The sequence below is a fragment of the Calonectris borealis genome, chromosome 11, assembly GCF_964195595.1.
Source record: "Calonectris borealis chromosome 11, bCalBor7.hap1.2, whole genome shotgun sequence".
Taxonomy (NCBI): Eukaryota; Metazoa; Chordata; class Aves; order Procellariiformes; family Procellariidae; genus Calonectris; species Calonectris borealis.
Window position 1 is genome coordinate 17,987,851 of NC_134322.1, and position 19,913 is coordinate 18,007,763.

The 19,913-nt window shown below is 37.8% G+C and overlaps 1 protein-coding gene across 5 annotated transcripts in view; it reads right to left on the reverse strand.

The window, feature by feature from the left end:
• Positions 1–19,913, reverse strand: part of TRPM1 (transient receptor potential cation channel subfamily M member 1) — a 155,786-nt gene that overhangs the window by 34,177 nt on the left and 101,696 nt on the right. For all 5 annotated transcript variants that reach the window (XM_075160238.1, XM_075160239.1, XM_075160237.1 and 2 more), the window contains 8 exons: positions 14,813–14,892; positions 13,757–13,952; positions 12,322–12,535; positions 10,424–10,548; positions 9,555–9,726; positions 6,885–7,059; positions 4,584–4,707; positions 29–101 (listed from right to left, as the gene is read on the reverse strand). In XM_075160238.1, the coding sequence (XP_075016339.1) occupies positions 29–101; positions 4,584–4,707; positions 6,885–7,059; positions 9,555–9,726; positions 10,424–10,548; positions 12,322–12,535; positions 13,757–13,952; positions 14,813–14,892 (1,159 nt within the window). The remainder of the gene's footprint in view (positions 1–28; positions 102–4,583; positions 4,708–6,884; positions 7,060–9,554; positions 9,727–10,423; positions 10,549–12,321; positions 12,536–13,756; positions 13,953–14,812; positions 14,893–19,913) is intronic.

Below are 19,913 nucleotides of genomic sequence, written 5' to 3' on the forward strand. Positions count from 1 at the left end.
ATCCTTCCTACTTGCTTGAAAAACCCACCTTTGAGGAGAGCAGTTAAGATAGACATCTCAATGTCCTGTTGCCCTTCAGACCCCATGCGGAACACGGTAATCTAAAGGATAGCATAAAACCAAACACAAAATTACAACACATGAAAGAAAGAGACTAAACATGGAGATAGAAAAAAGAGCAGAATGGTGAAGATTTATTATTTTCTAAGACTTGAGATTTTTCAAAAAGTAAAGTTCCACTAAATTTGTCTTTGAAATTTAATTTTCACAAAAGCATTTAATTGCATTCTTTCAATAAAGTTATCCTAAAATATCCCTTCATTGGTAAACGTGACAAACTTGATGAAATTCTTCACCAAACCCATGAATTTTGAAAAGTGGTAACAACTGCCATTCCAAACTGATTGTTTTCTGACAGTTCTATCACTTTCCAGTAGTAATGGAAATGGAAATGCTAGTTACCCGACATAACTATCATAGCGTTAATTTTATTGACGATAACACTCAAATATTTTTTAGTTGCAGGATATGGTACATATTGACAACCAAAAAAGCAGAATCAACTAATAAAGAAAAGCAACTATTTCTAGATATTTGCTTAGTTGAGTCCATTACAATTAACTGATTTTAAAAATAGTAATTCGTATAAAGCTTAGACATATTAAAAGATTAATAATTCAAAAGCAGAATAACCTAATATTCTATGTTAATTAAGTTAATACTAAATGCAGACAAAAAATAACAAATTCTTTATTTTCGAAAAGCAATTCTTCACAGCAGATGCTAGCATTAAGTACTGGGAATAGCAATTTTCTCAACAGAACAGATTTTGCATGAACGCAAAGATACATGACATTAGAAGAGAGAAGAACTAAAGGAAAAAAATGTATTAATTAACAAGAAAGGAGACAAAATTATCAACAAATGCAAACCATAAGCCTGCTTAGGCTGCACAGTCAGTGTCTGAGTTTTGCTGAGTAAATCCGGCCTGCTCTGATGCGCATTTTAAATTTGAAGCAGTTTGACTACGGCAGCTGTGGGCTCTCTTTTCTCAATCAATTCTTCTGGGAAGGCTGACTCTCTCACAGTCAGCTTATCATAGTCATGCTTATTACCAACTTGACTTCGGATGAAGGTGTATGTATGGAACTAATCTTGGCACCACACAAACGTAAATATATCAACAGTACCTTTACATTACCCAGACAACCTAAAGACTTCACATTTGGAGTCCTTAAGTAAGATTTTATATAATCAACTGGGCATGCTAGTAATACTTCTGAATGTGTAAGAAAAAAGCACGGATGGGTGTCTATTTGATTGCAGTACAGAGCTGCATTATTAGAAAATACAGCATTTGTCATATTCTGTTCCAAGTGGCATTTGCAGCTGGATTAATCCTTAGAGAATTTAGTTCTGGCAAAGGTATTTAAATATATGTTGCTAAAAATAATTCAAAATTGCATAATCTGGCTTTTATGAACCCAAGAACTAAGTAGTATCAAAATCTGATCAAAAATCAAGGACCAGAGATAAAACTAAAATGGACCTTTTCTTCTTGCAGAAATCCCTCCCACACTAAAGGCAATGCAGCACCAAATGTAATGAACCTTGGAGAGAATGGAGGAAGAAGGGAAACACAATTAGGAGAAGAGACTTCTATGATACTATATAGGAGGTGGGAAACTACTTGTTGGCATTTAAGTATTTAGTTGTTATCTTGAAATGTAGATATGTAAGCAAACACTTCCTCGGCAGCTGAGATCAACATTATAAAGAAAAGTCAGAGCATGAGCCAATGCCCAGCATAATCTCTGGAAAAAGGCCAGCTTTTTGGAGAATTATGAAACTGGTAGAAAGTCCGCAAACAACCTGGTGATTGCTTGACACAGATTCCCAGCCCAATCCTGTGTCATTTCAATTGTCATAGGACACCTTCCTGAAAGGCATTGAGAATGGCTTTGTAGATTAATCCTGAGCGCCACTAATCATATTTTTTCATGTGTTCCTTGATTCAGCCAAAATCCCCTAACTTCACTGAATATTTTGTACGAGCTTTTACCTGTGAGACGCTAGGCTCCTATGGGCACCTCTATGGCAGAGAATATACAACAGTACACTTGGCATCATACTTTAAGAAATAGTTTTACTTAATGTTTCAAAATTTCAAAACCAATTTTAGTGTCCATCTTTCCAAAGCAGGAGAAAGAAAAAATAGAAAAGCATGAGAAAGAAAAAATGATTAAAAATCTTCATAACGTAATCTTCCTTTATCTTACAAATTCTTTGCTAGCCACCTTTCTACTGATGTGAGACTTAAAGAGTGTTGAAAAGTAGAACAGGACATCGGAGAGAATTGGAGATCATTCAGTGGATATGATGAGCTGGATTTCTGGAGGTTTTTTGTGTTCCTCTTTTTTCCTTGACTGGAACATCAGGGATAATTGTAATCTGATAAAAGTGATCTCCTCATTTCAGGTGTTTACCTTAATTGCTCAAAAGTAATGTAAAATTAATGTCTTGCCTGGTACTTTGATCACTGGGAGCAGCTTGTATAAAAAGAGGACTAGCACAAAGCTTGATGTACACATTTGAGGAAGTTTCTTTGCATTATGATTAGTACCGTTGTGCTGAGTTCAGCTCTGTTTCCTATTACTCTAAGCGGGGATCAAGTGGTATCTTTCTTGCATTAGCCCTTCACTCACTAATAATATCAAGTCAATATGAAACCACACAACAGAAGAAGATGGAACCAGAAGCATGCCTGTGCATGGTAGTGACAGCTCTAGCAAAAAATGGTGGGATATTCTGTGATCTCTGTGTGTAAGTCAGGTCAAATTTTAGATAATTTGATTCAGATCTTACTTGCACAAAAGCTATTACTTAAGAATCAATGGCACTTACGCAAGTAACATATAGGGGCTGCTCCCCTTTTTCACAACAACGCACCTGACCTCATGCTCAAACTAAATCACTGCACCGATTCTGAAGTAAATATGTCAAGATTTAGGCTTAGATAACTAAAAATTACGTTGTATTAATTTTCTTTGCTCCAAATCTGAGACTGGAAATGCAAACACTGGCAGCTACTACATGCAGTATTGCCATGGCAAGTAACAAGCAAATACACCAGGGAAAAGACTTTTTTCCCCCCTTCTATTTCTCATTGAACAACTAAACAGTTACTTTTAGAAATCAAAAGAACACTCCCTACCCAAAAGAGTAAGAACTGTAAGGAATGCTATATTCAGTTTATTGTTTATTTAAATTTTTAAGAAAAAAGTTTCACGTCATCTATTAGAGACAGTATTAAACTTGGTAAGACCAGAGTTTAGAGTTTGTCTCCAAGCTGGCCAAAGACAGAAAGTGTCGGCTCTGTGGAAGGAAAACACACTTAGTTTTAAGGGAGCATGAAACACCATTTTTCTAAGAACTTGGAAAAAAATTCCCTCTTTTCTCAGACTCATGAGAAAAGTTTCATCTGTCATTCAAATAGTTTCTTTAAAGCTGCTCGTATTATAGGTGTCACTTCCTCAGTGATACAATTAGGCATCCTGAAGAATGAAACTGCCCCACATTTCATGCTTAAATTCAATAGCAGTTTAGTTATCTGATTCCCTACACACAGTCTGAGGAGAAGGCTGTGGTAGTTCTCTCTTGTTTCTACCTAATAAATATGCAACTTTAGCAAAAAATATAAAAATATCAACCATACCAGTTCCAGCTGTAATTAAAAAAACCCACAAAAAATCCATCAGACTCTTCATCTGCTATTAAAACAGCTGCTTAGGATTTGTATGAAAGAATGAAATGGAATTATACCAGGACTCAAGGGAGAGGTCATATTTACAAAAATCCACTAAGACAAATAGTCAAAGGAAAGCCCATAAAGATTCATTTTGCCTGCAAAGGCACAGGTACAGTGAACACAATTTCAAGACAGTGTTCACAGACAACAGATGTGAATGTTACAGAATTTGTTTTCCTGAGCACACTTTTCTCTGCAGCTGGGATATGGCAGTCAGGCAGGAACCTGACTGAGTGGTACAGTACATAGAACAGGCTTGCAACGAGCCAGGATCAAGCAAGGCTGGGATCTTCAAGAACACTTAATGTTCCAATTTCTTTTGAAAGACCTGAATAGCCCATTTTACTGGAAGGAAAGGCTGTTAAAAAGTAACTACATCAGAAGACCAAAACTGTGCTGATGGACTCTGAATGCTTACTGCTCCTAGGAACTCTTTGTTCAATTATTTTTCTCTACTTTCTGCAGTTGCTCCTGGTTTTAGTGCATTTATCTCAGTGTCTTAGTCTGCCTTGTGGAAGTCCGTGAAATAAGGCTCTTACACATCAACTTACACAGGAGAAGAATCTGAAATTGGTTTTAGAGGCTTTCCAGAAGACAAAATTCCTTTCTTGGCCTATGCTTATGCATGAGTGATTGTGTACATTTATGGAGCTATGGGGAGGGGAGGGGGGGAAGGTTAAACTGTAACCCAACCTTGGGAGAATGGCACTTGAAAGTACTCTATAAAGTTTGGTCACAGAAATTATCTTTGTGAAGCTACTTTTAGGACACTTACAAGTTCTTTTTTTTTCATGCACTCCATAAGAATGATGAACAGCTGATGAGCTTGATTCTTGTTGTAGTTAAAGGTTTTCTGGATGGTAACTAGAAGCTGGTCCCTAAGGGATTCGCTTATTATCCTAAATGAAAAATGAGACATAAGAAGACATTGCCAGAATTAATATATATTCAGAAGGCCTGCTTTTTGAGAAACAATATTTCATCCACCAGTGCAATGACTTCATTTTGAAAATAAATGAAAACACACAGCATCTTCGCTTTCAGTACAGGTAAGGAGTTCATGAAGAGTCAACAGTAATTAGTAAATTCATACCCAGACTGGCTCTTAAGCATCTCAGTACCTCAGCATTGATTTAAAAACTGGCAGAGAATTTGAACTATCCTTTCACCCTGGAATATAATGCAGGTAGCTCTTACTCCTGTTATATATTACAGATATACTTTTGTTAAGAAGTTCAATCTTCAGGATTTCAGCAGTACACCTTACAGGACTCCTACCTTTGCCTCCAGATGTTGCAAGGCCCTTTGCATATAGCTAAAAACCCCAAAATATTTCACATTACTGATACGTCACCTTGGTTATCTTGGATATCCTCTTAAACAGAGGATTTAAATTGCTAGCGTATCTGAAACCTCATAATATCCAACTGAGAAACAAACAAACCAAAAGATGATTAAAGAAATCAGATCAAAAACATTCTAGAAAGGTCAGAAATGTTTGATCTCTCAAAGCAATCTGAAACAGAGAAACAAAGCCCTTCAATCTTCATCCATTTCCTAATAAAACACATGTATTTTCAGCCGATAGCAAACATTACCACCAGGCATTCAAAGCAGTGAGACAGCTGAGCCTGTGAAGTGCAGTAAAATTCAAAGTTCATTGTAAGAAAATGATTCTTTCAGACAGCAGAGCTGACAAAAAATTCTCATTACAGACCTGCCTTACCAAATGAACACATTTATCTCATCATCGTTATTGGAGAGGAAAATTGGACACTGCATCTGGGAGAGAAAGTCATGCAGTGAGCTGATCTCAGACAGACTGATCCTGATAAGCTCTTTCAATTACCTATGAGCTGATAGGAAGGATGAATAAGAAAGGAAAAAAAAAAGCAGCGAAGTTTGATCTAAGCTAAGGAGGCTTGGTCGACGGAAAGGAAAAGCAAGTTGCTGAATCATAAGTACTGTTGGTAGGATTAAATATGTACTATGTGTAAACATAAAAAAAATCCAGCATCAGAGCTGCTCTCCCAATTCAGCAAATAACATCTGCACTGCTTGACAATACTAGCTGTCTGCTTAATATTTAATCCAAGCTAAGCTCCAACTTCAGTCAAGGAAATAGGCTATTTCTTCAGTGCGAGACGGGTGTGCCATACTCTAATCAAGACAATATACTAGGTTTTTGCCTGAAGCTGGCTACTAAACATAAAATCCTGATATTAACAATGACAATGGGGAATGTATGTATGAAACTTGACTGGGGAAGCAATATTTTAAATTAAAAATGCAATACTCTGCTTCTGCTTGGGAGTATTTGTCAGGACAGATAATTACTCTGCAGAGCAGATGAACTTTACGCTGCTAGTATAGGCTTTGTATGTTTTTTAAACTAACCATACTTTCTATCAACCAAAGGAGCAGATAACCAACCATAAAAATAACAGATTCCAGAAAACTCTGGATTGTGAGTGACTTTTACAGATTCATTTGGGCAATGGACAGGAGGGCTGTGGAGCAGAATGCTCCAGACAACTTCCTCCACTCTGTTCATGACATCAGGCAGCACTGCCCTGAAGAACCATCATAAATGCAAAAAACAGCAAGAGAATAGAAGGAAACCCAACATTTTTTCAGCTGCTCTGGCACTCTTGGAGAATGAAGCTCATTCATACAACACGCTAGAATCAGGCAGTACAAATTTTGCAAATACATGCACTAATTAACCTCAGCCCTGGCCTGAGAAAAAGAGTAGTTCTTGGGAACCACTTGTTCCGTGCTTCTAACACACCCAACCAGCACCAACTATAATGCAACAAACTTTGATGGAGCTTGTGTAACAGCACTGAGAGCAAGCTTACTTCAATGAACATTCCAAATGGTAACAATTTCTACTCATTAACGCCAGGGCTAAGATCAAACAGGCAACAAAAGTTGAGGGACAGCAGAATGCCTCTGTTAGTAGCATTTTGTCCCTGAGTTTTTTATGAAACTTTAATGAAAGCAAGGCATATTGTCCTCCCTACATTGTCCTCCCAAGCAAGACACAGCTTTGGTGAAGATCTCAAAATCTTACCCTCCTTCTTCTGAATACTTGTGTGCAAATGACAGAATATCTGATGCTCGTCCGCTACCATCACATATCACAACAGGGAGAGGGGGTTCTTCTCGTAGACACTCTAAGACAATGGAGATGACGTTGGGACCCCCTTCCACTATGAGCCCAACTACAGGAACACCTTGTCCCAGCCCTGCAAAAAAACAGAAGAACAGAAACAAAAAAAGAAGTGTCACTGAAACTTAGTTTAAGGGGTTAAGATATTATGAGTAGATGTGATTTCTGTTTTACAGCATCACTTCAAACCAGAGCAGTTAGGAAAAATTATGGCCATTTCATGGCCTACACCAGGAAAAATGTCCATATGCCATTTCATAGCCCCAAAAGGAAAAGAGTAAGATGTCTCTCTGCCCTTGCTTTTGCATCAGCTCCATACTGATCATTTATTCACTCAGGGTTGGTGAACTGTTGGTAATCTCTTTCGACAGACACCATGTACAGATAAAACAGCTAATATGATTCTCCTATTACTTCATTAGCTTCACCGTTACTTGCATGGCTCCAAGCTACTGTATCTTTAATGCCTTAACTCTTCATTGGTTACCTACAGGAAGTCTTCAGTAAGGTGACATATACCTATGCTTCCTCCTAAGACAAAAAATATTACATTAGTGTCTTTATCATGAGGCTGAAATGGCTGGCCGATGGAAGAGACGACAGCTGAGCATCCCTTTGCTGTCCCTGCCTCACTGTGATCTCCAGGCATAGGATGACAAAGGGAAGCCCACAGGTCACATGGTCTCAGTAGCCTTGGTCACAAGATATTTGGGGAAATGAAGGACAAAACATTACCTGAAGGCTGACTAATCCCACTATTATAAGCATTTGAATTCAGTTCTTAATCTGCAAAATGACCAGCGCTTTATAAAGAAGATGCGCTTTATTGTACGGCTGAGAACGCGTGAAAGAGTTCGTATTTTCAACCTTCATTCCTCTCTGAAGAACAGGAACACCATGCACAATAACAGCAGAAGCTTCCTGACATCCTCCTGTCATATTTACCCCAGCTCTGATAAGGAGGAGTCACATGGGCCGGCCTGTGTGTCCGTGAAATCCTTAGTGATTCCTGCTGAGATTTCCAGAAGAGATGCCTGTGCTTGAAGTGATTAAAAAGAAACAAAACGACTCCCTGTATGTTGTTACTAGTAGGTGTACTGCAGCCCTTCACAGAACTCTTAATTCCTATGTGTATTCCCAACTTTGCCCTTCTCATGACAAAAAACACCAAACACTACTTAAATCAGAACCAATATCCCCAGCCCCAGTAGTATTAAAAGAAATGATACAGAACATCTTGCCTCTAGGCCCTGACTTCCTTATCTTCCAAGCCAATGCTCCCTTTTACAATGTTACAACTCTCCCAGCACTTCTGCAGAAGACAAAGATGAAAAAAGCATAGCTAATGTTAGCTATTTCTAATGTCTGTGGCCAACAGTGCATGACACTGTCTTCACACTCAATGGCAAGGGGCATTATTTTGGTGAGTTCAGTTTCTTAAGCTTACTATAGGCAAAAAGCAGTCCTTAAAGACTTTCCGGAATGTTTAGATATCTTGTGGCTGACCTCTAACTGTGCCTTTCGGCTTTACCTGGCATTCTACTTCATTTTTCTGCTCTACCCATATGAGCAGATTCTAGCTTAAGCCCTATTAGAAACTTTTGTAGAGTTCAATGCAATTGTCATCCCGAATGTTTGGGTTTTTTTATTTATACAGGCCTACACAGGTTATAACAGCATCTGTAAGAAGTCAGAAAGGCAACCGGTAGAACTGATGTCTAATCTCCAGTAGCACTTAATTGAAGTGTGGATTCAAAGACTATTAACTTTTTTTGGACCATTTTTAATTAGGTTGTGGTGGTGGTTTTTTTTTAAAGTTGGAAAACCACAGTTACTATAATTTTTTATTTATTTAATCTTTAAAAAACCCATTTTTTTCTACAAAAATGTTAATGATAAAATGTCTTTTAAAAGAATTTTTTTCTAAGCAATGACAAAAAGAATTCTAGAAAGTTGTTTTAGAGAGGCTGTAAGAACTGGCAGAAATTTTAAAACTGCACAAAACTCTAAATATGAAAGCACTGATGTGAAATTATCTTTATAATGGCTTCATTAAAAATCAAAATCCCAGCTGAGTTTATCTAGAAGATCAAAGAATTTTGAGTGTGATATTTCAAATGAAACAAATTTGTATAAAAGAGAAAATAAAATGTTAGTATGAACATCTGGAATCAGAAACCACTGAGCTGCACAGGATTCCTGTAAACAGGAACTGTACAAAATCACCCCATTCTGATGCTTATGAGTTCTAGCTAGAAGCGCACAAATTCTTTACATTTCCCTTTCCTTAAATTCTTACTCATTTGAAGCTTCTCCTCGCTATTATTTGTCAACTTTTCTTCCTTCCTTTATGCAATTCTTACTCTTCTGGGTTTTCCATGCTGTTAGATGTGGGCTCTTTCACCGCTTATCAGACAGCATATGTTCTAGTTTAGTCACACAGTCCTGATCAAATTCCTGCTAGAAAGAGCTGGAAGAAGCATTTAATTTCAATACCTTGAAATATTTCAAGCCCTTCTTCCCTCCCTTCCTTTAAGATGTTATGTTTACAGTTTGCCCCACTGTACTTACGTGTGTTAATTTTCTGGAGGGAAATGTGTTTTTCCAACTGACGTCGTAACTTTACTTCAGCTCCATATTTACCTAGCGTACCATTGTCTGCCAGAATGAAGTGGGTATGGGAACTGTTGAGCACAGAGAGCTTACTTAGAGGGTTTGACATTGTTTGGTAAACCCGTGTTACCTGTGTGTCAAAAGGATAGATGCACCTAGATTAGAACTAAGAACTAAATGTGAAAATCCCCCACACCGCCCAACAGAAGCACATGCCTTATGAGGGAACAAATCAACCAGACCTTTGTAACCAAAAATAGAGGGGAATTAGAAATGGAGCTTGCTTTTACATTCAAAACTTGAACTCTTCACAGCAGTGTTTTCTTTGGAGGATGACAGTCACATCTGTGCACTCTCCTGCGTGTTCCCTTAAGCTCATTAACGTACTCTCCTTGATCACACGCTGCGTTACTCCTCTAACTGCATTAGAAAACACATTCTCATTTGGAGTTCCTAGTAATTAATATGCCACTGCAGAGCACCCATCTACAATAAATGCCAGTCTTGTATACATAAAGGCCCTTATATGATTTATAGAAGTCTCAGCATGCCATACAGAAGTTAGGACCTAAAACTCTGTCACCACAGAGAGGTCTCTACTATTGAAAGCAATGGAAACCTCACTAGCTCCATATTTACTTTGAGGTCATATATGACAACCTGACAAATATATTTAAACAACTGCTTTTCTTCAATAAATTGTTCAATTTCAGCTCTTAGGCATGCTTTAGAAACAGTGAAAATATTAGAACTCCAAAAAGATGAACAGTGTATTTTGTTACACAGCTGACATTGCTAATTACACAGGAGTTTCCTTAAAGACTTACATCTTTTCCTATCAGATCTTCCTTGTTTTCTACAATGCCCCACGGTGCAATTCCTATGGCACATATTCGTCCTCTGGATTTGGAAGAATGATCTTTCAAGGCATCTCCCACATGACGAATGACACCTATAGGTACAATTCATTTAATTCATTCTTGGCACTTTTGAGAGAGCACTAAAAAACAGAATTTTCTTCTTGCCTCTCATGCATCTACCTGCTTTTCTGGATTGCTTTCACTACTAAACTGGTATCTCTACTTTATAATAGAACATGCAATGCAGACAAACCCATGCTTTTATTTTTTAATAGTTGCATGTAAATCCTATTGCCTTTTCACATCCTTGTTCTGAATTCAATGAACTCTTTGAAAGACTTACCCAGTTACTTAACTTGCCACAGTGTAATCTGTACCATTGTCTGGAATTATATTGTTCATTGTACACAATGCTAAATACATATGGAATGCTATCACTGGGGTCTGAGCAAGCAAAAAACCCCAACTCTATAGTTATCTAAGAAATATTTTTTCACTTAAAAATTATTCTACATAGCAATCATCACCTTCCCCTAAAGAAATTAGATCTTTGTTGTAAAACGAAAGTCAAAGGAATTCATTCTTATGTTACATAGTTTTCTGAGAAATAACTTGACATAAAGATTTATTTCAGCTAAATAAAGATATTGTTATAGAAATATTATAAGAAAAGTTTGCATCTGATTGTTTTTTGAAGATCACTCAGAATTGATATTAACAAATGAAATTAATTAGAAACCAACTGGTCTCAAAATGTAACAATATATAGGAATCATCAAAACAGCTATTTTTCAACATGTCTTTCAGATTTTGGACATCATATCAGACACCGTTTTTTTGACAGAACCCAGGAACAGTGCCAAAAACCTCCTAGTGGAGTTGCTGTACAACTGGTATTTTAGATATGGTCAAAAAGGAAACACAGAAACATAAAACTGTTTCAGGTGGCCAGAAGACCGGAGGAAAATGCAAACAGGAGATTGCAATGTCTTCAAGTAGAGACATTTGCAACTGACTTCAGGTTTGTGTTTCAAGATTGCTATTTTACAGTCATTCATTTAAGAACAAATACCTTGTATAATTACAAGACAAAACGTGTGGCATGCATGGTGGTGGGTGATCCCATAGAGACAGTGACTCAGGGACATGGCATTTAAGGTGGATTATCAATTGGTCATTAACTCTCAAAGAGATCACACAGCCTAAAGGCTAACTCAGTCCTTGGCTGCATGAACAGGAAAGTGTCAAACGGAAGCAGAAAGACAGTTTTACTTCAGGGATTAAAAGCTTCATCAAGCACTGTCTCAAAAATTGCAGCATCCAAAATTCAAGAAGGCTGTTAAAAAACTAGAGAGAGTTCAAAGCAGCGGTGTGATAATGACCGAAGGACTGGAAAACATGCTTAGTATGAGCGTTTTATGAAACTCAGCCTGTACAGTTTCACAAAAGTGCTGTGTATGAAAACATGCTCAGGAAATATACTTGTAGTAACAGAAAGATCTTTGTACAAAAAAACAGTAAGAAGCTAAAGCTAGGCAAATCTGGAGTAGGAGATTTCTTAACTACAAGGATAACCAACCACTGAAAAAAATGTATGATAACTAGTGGTAGATTACTTGCTACTGAAACCAAGGATGAAAATTTTTTTCAGGGGAAACACCAAGTAATGCAAATTGATACTGACCCAGGAAAATCTTATGGTCTGGGCTGGGTAGGAGATTAACACAAATGATTACAATGCTTTTTTTTTGGTCTAGTAGCTAATGACTCATTCATGTAGACTTAAATCTTCTGCCTGTGGGAAAGATTAGTGAATGAACATCACTGAATTCTTAAGTAAACTAAAAGTGCTGGTAATTGCTTACCTGTACTAACACCTCCAGTGAAAATCCAAGCTCCTGTGGTCATGGCAGCCTTTATCAGACCTTTTCCAAATACTTGCTTTAATTTAGGTTGCATTTCAAAGTTCTGGAGGCCTCCATGGACAGAGATTAAGAGTTTGGGCAGTTCCAGTTGCCAGTCTTTCACCATGAGATGCAGCAGAGAATCTGGTTTAGTGTCATAGGACACACGGATATACTGCAAAGAGCAATGTGTAGTATTATCACTCCATCTGCTCTATAAATTGTCTATCGACTGAACAAAGAATGGTTATATTAAGCCTTCCATCTTGAAAAAAGAGTTTTACAATTTTTAAGCAACACATTATTAAATTTGTCTGCTGCTTATGATTAGAAAAAACAGGTTGAAACCTTCCACTTCTCTATTGAGAATTTACCATTCACTTCATGAATTTTAAAAGCACCACTTTCCTCTCTTCACCTGCAAAACTGACTGCAATCAAGTGATCCTAAGCTCCTATTACAAATCTGCATTGTTGGAAGCCACCTATTTAAAATGACTGGAAGGTGTTTTGTAGTGTTCCTAAAACCTCTGGTTTGACTGCCAAAGAGAAGCAACGACCTTCATAGGAAATAGGAGGCTTATGTTACATTTTATCCCATTCACTGTTGACATATATATTTCTGCCTCTGAAGGAATGATTTGCATTCCTCTCAGTTTAGTTCCACCATTGTGATTTCTTTTCAAACTATTACTCTATCAAAGAAAACTATGAAATAAACTTGTGTTTATTTCTGCTTTAAAAACAAACAAACCACCACTAACAAAAACCACCAACCTCTCCCATACATTTTGGATAAGTTTGTGCAGTGTGGTTGTCTCGAGTGGCAGTCTCAGCAGACAGATAAGAAAGCAAACAGGCAAAGAAACAAATCTAGGTTTGGATTTGTTCAGAAGAGAGGCAAAACAGAAAGAGATTTTTTTCAGAGGCTTGACTTGCTGTTACTTCTAGTGCTAAGAAAACTCAACAGTCCATTTTCCAGCTCCATCAGGCCTCCGTCTTTCAGGAAGGCAAGATTAATTTCTATTTTTATTAAACTTCAAACCTTAGGAAAAAATCTGTATCCATGCTGGGTTATTCGGCCCACAAATCTAATACAAACAGATGGAACCTTGGGCATTAATACATGCAGCTGCCTCCTTAGCTGATATTTGCTGACAGTAACTTCAATGAAACTGTTTCATCAAGACATTACAAGGTGCTTCCTAAGTAGATATTATTTTTCTCTTGCCTTTTCTCTCTCTTTCTCTTTTTGAGTGTCTTGTCCACACCTTTCTGAGACAGCAAAGAGACCTCCTTTGATTTCAATGGATTATGCACTGAGTGAGCTGGAATCCTGACACATATCTATTAAGCTAACACACCAGATGAATACCTGAGTAGTCTATGCTCCTTACCATGGCCTTATTTGAATGTCCTCCTCCCTGGAATTCAAGGTTTCCATAGGCATCAGTTGGGTATGTTTGGGTGTGTTTACTGACAGACCACTTCTCTGATTGAGCTTCCACTTGCTTTGCGTCTTCTCCATTTTTATTAGCTGTTATACTTGGAGGAGGTGGAATATGTTGGTTAATGAGCTGGCCACAGCAGCACCTGTAAGTTAAAATTTGAAGTGACTTTGATTACAATATCTTCAATATTGGATAGTGATTTAAAAAAAAAAAAGAATAAATCAGAAATGCTCTACATGAATCATAGAACCATCTCTTCTAGGTCATATCTGTTGTATTTGCATACACACATATGCCAGAATTACCAGCCCACAGGTGTTTCTTAACTAGCAAAGATAAAAAATTTCACTTCATTTCTGTTATACACTGGAAAGCTGTTCTAGGCTAAAGGACAGGGAAGGAGGAAGAATGCAGAACAGGAGCAGTGACCATCTGTTTCTTACTCAGAGGTGACAACTAGCATGTGACATAAACTGTTATGTTATCCAAACAAGCTGGACCACAATTTAGCTAGCCCATGCAGTAGCAGTAATATTAATATTTGGACTAAGAATTCCAGTTCCCCTGTATAGTATTGTTATTGGTAGTGTGTGGTGGTGCATCCCCCCGCCCTGCTTCTCCTGGGCCGCTTGTTGATCTGGGCCGCTTGTTGATCTCAGAAATTCCCATGTCATACCAACTGTGAAGAATGGTACCACTTGCTTCACAGTGCACATTATTGCACCCTTGCTTTCAGAATTCAGTATGAATTTATGCTCTGGTTTGCAAAGCTCGGAACTAACAACTTGCTGCCCCTCCTGCCTTATCATCTTTGTATGACATGTCCCATGGCTCGGAACAAATTCGAGTGCAAACATGTCTTGCACTTTTGTTCCCCTGTCATCTCCCTTTAAGGGCAGTGAGTAATCTGGGTCTCAGTTTCACATGTCTAAATCCAAATCAAGTCCAGTTTCTTCAGTATTAACCTTTTCTGTTGGCCAAAACAAAAATTTCAAATGTTACCTGCTAATGTCTTTGTTGTTGGCAATTACACAGATGCACTCTCTTTTCGAAAAGGTCTTCTCTATCCAAGCCTTTTGACCCTTAAAAGGGAGAAAAAATAAGAAAAAATGTACTGAAATATTTCTGTATAGCAGATATAGTAACATTTGCCTTCTATTTTCAGCTACTGTTTTTAAAACCAAGCACTGAATTAATTAAATCACTTTTAAACACCAGATACATCTACTCATGAAGCAAGCAGGTGATGTGAGTTTTCCATGATTTGGACAAAATTCAAACCTTGAACGTGTGTAAAAACCTTTATGTGCAAAGATGCTGGACTTGAAGCTACAATGTTTATCTGAAGGTCTAGCAAAAATGCAGCTGCTTCTTCCCACTTTAGTAAACAGTAAATGGACTCAAAGTAGCACAGAAAAACAGCATAAATTATGACATAAATAGATTAATAGTATTTACTCCAAATAACACTTCAGTATTGTTCTTTGTATATAGAAATTGCTTCCCAAAAACTTTCCTTGCTTGATTAACAATCTTCTCAAAATCATTTTTTTCCTGTTGTAAATCAAGTTCCAGTCATTCCTAAGGCATCTTACTCTTAATGAGACATGTCTCAGGAGGAGGCATTGCTTAAATTGAAAGAACATTTGACAGGAAAAGTACAAACTCTTCAGGCATGGTGTATCTGTGAAACAGGAAGAGGAAAACAACCTTGAAGGCAAAATAAAATTGCGTTGTCCAATTATACTGTGTTTTCAAACCAGAAATTAGACCAAGCTCACAGCCATTTTAAAAACAACGAGGTATAGGCAAGCTAGAACAAAATCATAGATTTGCAGTTAGAAAGTCTGTTGCAGAAGCATAGTCCAGTTGAGTTTGGGAACACTGAAGGGAGTGAGTTCAGAAATAGCTGCAGGCAAGAGTTTCCCATAGCTTCTTACTTGCAGACCCCAGGCCTTCTCTGTCCCTGCAACCATCAACAAGGCAAAGTATCATCATGATTGCAATAATAAACCAACATTTAGTGGTGAATTTGAAAAAGTGATCTCAAAAGCAGCCTTTTAATTTTAAAGGAATGAAAAATGTTAAAAAACACTCACGATTCAATGACACCAATAACTTTGCCTTGCTGATGAAAGCTGCTTCTTCTGAGTTTGAATTAGGGAACTGTGTCTTAATTCATTTTTTAAGTAGCAAGCAAATGTTGTATGTTTTGCTTTAGTTTCCTCTGTGAAAGTGAAATGAAATTTTTGCAGAGACAAAAGCTAAAAATGACATGAGAACTTTCAGGGTGCCTTCCACAAAAAAATTAGGCCTGTCGTAGAGAAAAAACTAAAAACCTTCCTGATTTCCTGACTTAATAAAGTCAACTGCAGATTTCTGTCGGATGAATGCTCTGTCAGCCTGTCTGGTAATAGCTTCGAGCCTGGACTAGGCCCCTGAAGTTCCTTTGTTTGTTGACTTGTTAGTTCCTGTCTGGCTTCTTCATTTCCTCCATTATGAAATAATAGGAGACTACTTGAAGTTCCCTCATTGCAAATAATTGCAAATAAGTTGCAAACCCAAACTTCTACTTCATGAAAAAGCTATCCATAATCTGTCCAGGTACATAAATGTTTGCCTCTTTCAGGTGCCTCTGAGCCAGCATGCCTCGATGGTCAGTGGTCTGGGAGATCCTGCTCCCCACTCTAATATACTTACTGATTTACCAAGGCAGAACCACCTCATTTCATTTTAAAAGGAGTTGTTCGGGAGCTCATGCCACCACAGAGCGAGGAAGGGTTGAGAACTCATTAGACAGAACTTCATGCAGCTTACAATGTTACTTGCTTCCTGAATGACAAGGCATATATTTCAGGCACTTAGCATAAAGAGCTTGATTATGTAGGAAATTTTCAAGGAAGAGAGTATTAATTTTAATATCTAAAGGCCGTGTGACTTGGTCAGCTTTCCTGTCTTGACTCCAATACATTCCTTCTTCAAACGAACTTAAAAAGCCTTTGTTCCCAAAAATATTTAAAAGGTTCTTTTCATATGCTTTCTGGCAAGCCTTTTATAAGATACAAGTTTTAGCAATAGTATTATTAGAAATAGAGCTCAGAAAATGCTTTAGTTTTATAGCATCAGAGTCTAGATATTGAGGTGCAGTTCTAGAAAAGTGCAGAAGAAAACACTGAAGAGAGGGACATCCGTGAGGCTCTGTGGTATGTGGAGGTGGGTGGTTACATCAAATAAATGCCGTTTACCTGTTCAGAGCCAGATTTTGCTATTTCACAGGTATTCAGGCTGTTCAAAATATTCAGAGAGGCAAAAATAGTCCAATTTGATTGGAATTACACTAGTTTTTCAAAATTAATCCAAAACCACAGTGTCCAAATTCACTGCTGTTTTACAACTATGTCCAATGTTGTTACTTGTGCTTATACACACCACACTAGCTTACGACCTTTAATGTTATAAAATGAGCTTACAGGAACCTGTTACAGAGGTTATGTCATTTATCTACTTTTAAAATTCTATATTTTCATTTTTAATTACTTTTTAATTAATTTAGGTTTTATTATTATTTTGTATATTTTAAACATGTTCACTTTTTTCTCTGAATAAAATTTTAGACTTCTGTGTGGTCTCTGATAATTCCTTGACTGAGTGACACAAATGCCCAAATCAATCCCACAGTGCAGGAAAGATTCTTCAAACTATAAATGGTAGCAGATGCTGCACATTTAACTGTTCTGTAGAGAATACTGGAAATGGAAGTTAGAAATATCAAACCATCTTGGATTTTTACACCATGTCACTGAGCACTGCTTTACCTTATTCCTCGTAGCTTACCAAAGAAGAGAGTTTCCTTTGCTATTTTGTGTGCTTCATGTAAAAACAGTTAATTAACCACTGGATTAAGTCACAGACTTAATATCTGTTTGGAAGGAAGCTTTTGCATCTTGGTATCTAAAATGAGCTCTACAATACAGCTGTGCAGTCATCCTTAAAACCGCTCTCATAGGAGGTCTGTTATCTACATTGAAAAAAACCTTACATACTCACACCTAAAAACCCCATTAGAAATCAGTCACTATAGGCACTACAGTTGGACAACACACTATGCTCCACTAGCTTATTTTTCTGTGCTAATGAGAGGAAGGCAAACGCAGGCATTACAGACTGGGGAAATAAAACCTCAGCACATTTGGTCAGCCTTTGAAGTTTCACTGCTTTTGTCTATTTAACCTGCTTAACAAAAGCTTCATTATAATCCAGTGCAAATACTCGAGCAGAAACATTCACTGTCAGGAAATGGGCACTTTCCCCACTTATTTGATACAGATTAGGTACATTTCTCTCTCTGGATTGAAATTTATTTGGTTTCTTGAGGAAATATATAAGTACGCATATTGTCTCTTGTGAGTTTGAAAAAAAATAAGCGCTTTTTAACAGCCTTGGAATGGATGAATTGTTAAAGGACTATGACAGATCAGCTACAGTTTTCAGACCAACAGCCAGTGGGAATATGGCACCAGATTATGTGGCACTAAAGATTACCGCACTAAAAAACTAAAAAAATACTCCCACAGCCAGTGGGAGTATTAGGCTGACAGACAAATAGTTGCTGCCAGCAAGATAATGGCACATTTTCCATTCACCTCTAAGAAACACAAAAAAAGCAAGATCTCAACTTGTTGATAGTACTGAAGTTCAAACCTGCTTATTATTGCAAATCCCAAAAGTAATAATCAGAACCTAATTTTGAAAAACCACATTTCAGATGTTCAGTGGCATATTTGTTCTTCTTTACAAAAACTGACAACGGGTCTCCTAAATTATGATGAAAAGAAAACAAAACTAAACCACTGCTAATTCTTGGTTTTCAGCCTAGAAATCAATATGTTGCTGAGAAATACTATTAATTACTATTATTACTAATAGTATTAATTAATTACTGGGTTCATATTATTCCACTTTATGGATTTGCTAGTTCTCTTTAGCATTAAAAGAAGGTATCCTCCTGCAGAAGGTCATCCTGCAGAAAGGAATGGAAACCAGTGTTGTTGGTTTGTAAATCATGAGTTAACAAAATCAAGACCCTAAACAAATAGTCACCTTTCTAATATAGCCATTAACAAACACAATAACTAGTTCCACAAAGTCCAGTTGTCCCTTGACTACCACAAACGAACTACACTATTTGCTGAGAAACATGCATATCTAGGGCTGCAGACATGAAGTAACTGAAAATTTTCTCTCACCACCACACACAGACAAATCCAGTTTGCTGCTAAATTAACATTAAATTTTACGTATTTTACTTCATATATAACCAACCATTCAATGAACAAGTACTGGGCCTGAATTTCAGCTCACAGCTCTGTTTCACTGCGGCTTCATGCAAGAGCAGCACGTGAGCTCTGAACCAGTGCAGCTCTGGTGAAAATCTAGGGTGGGAATCAACACAGGAGACCAAAGCCACTGGAAACATCACGCTACAAACTCTTACGCGCCATTGTGCTGCCAGAAGCTGTGAATTTCAGTCGTCACATACCTCTGCAGGACAGCAGCAGTATTTAGTGTCTCTGAATAATTGTAATGATAAAACTACTGCCAAAGGAAATGAAAGAATTTGGGTGGTGAAAGGGCGGCAGGAATGACAGTCGTAGTGTCGTTGAAGCACATCCAAAGCCCAAACTCAACCAGACCTAAAGCCAATGTAGTCAGCCCTCTCAACTGCCATGATCCCCAAAAAGATATTCTCCATGCAAAGGGGACACATGTTTTTGCTGGATGGCTTGGCATGCTTGACTTGGTCACAGGATGGGATGGGGCTTTGGCTTTGCAACTAGAGAGCATCCACTGTAGGACGGCTCTTTGGCACCTGGAGTCCTACTAAAGAGCAAACGTTCCTCAGCTGCTGCACTCCAGTGAGGCTTTGCCTATACCAGGCACAGCTGGTCAGCAGATAAGTGGACATGCAAACAGCAGTTCTTGGTGCATGGAGCCACGTACAGGGATCAGATGCAGCAGACAGTGCCTGGCACACAGACGCAATGGGGGAGTAGGCAGGGGACCAAATGAATGTACGTTGTGCATAATACAGGGTTTGACAAAG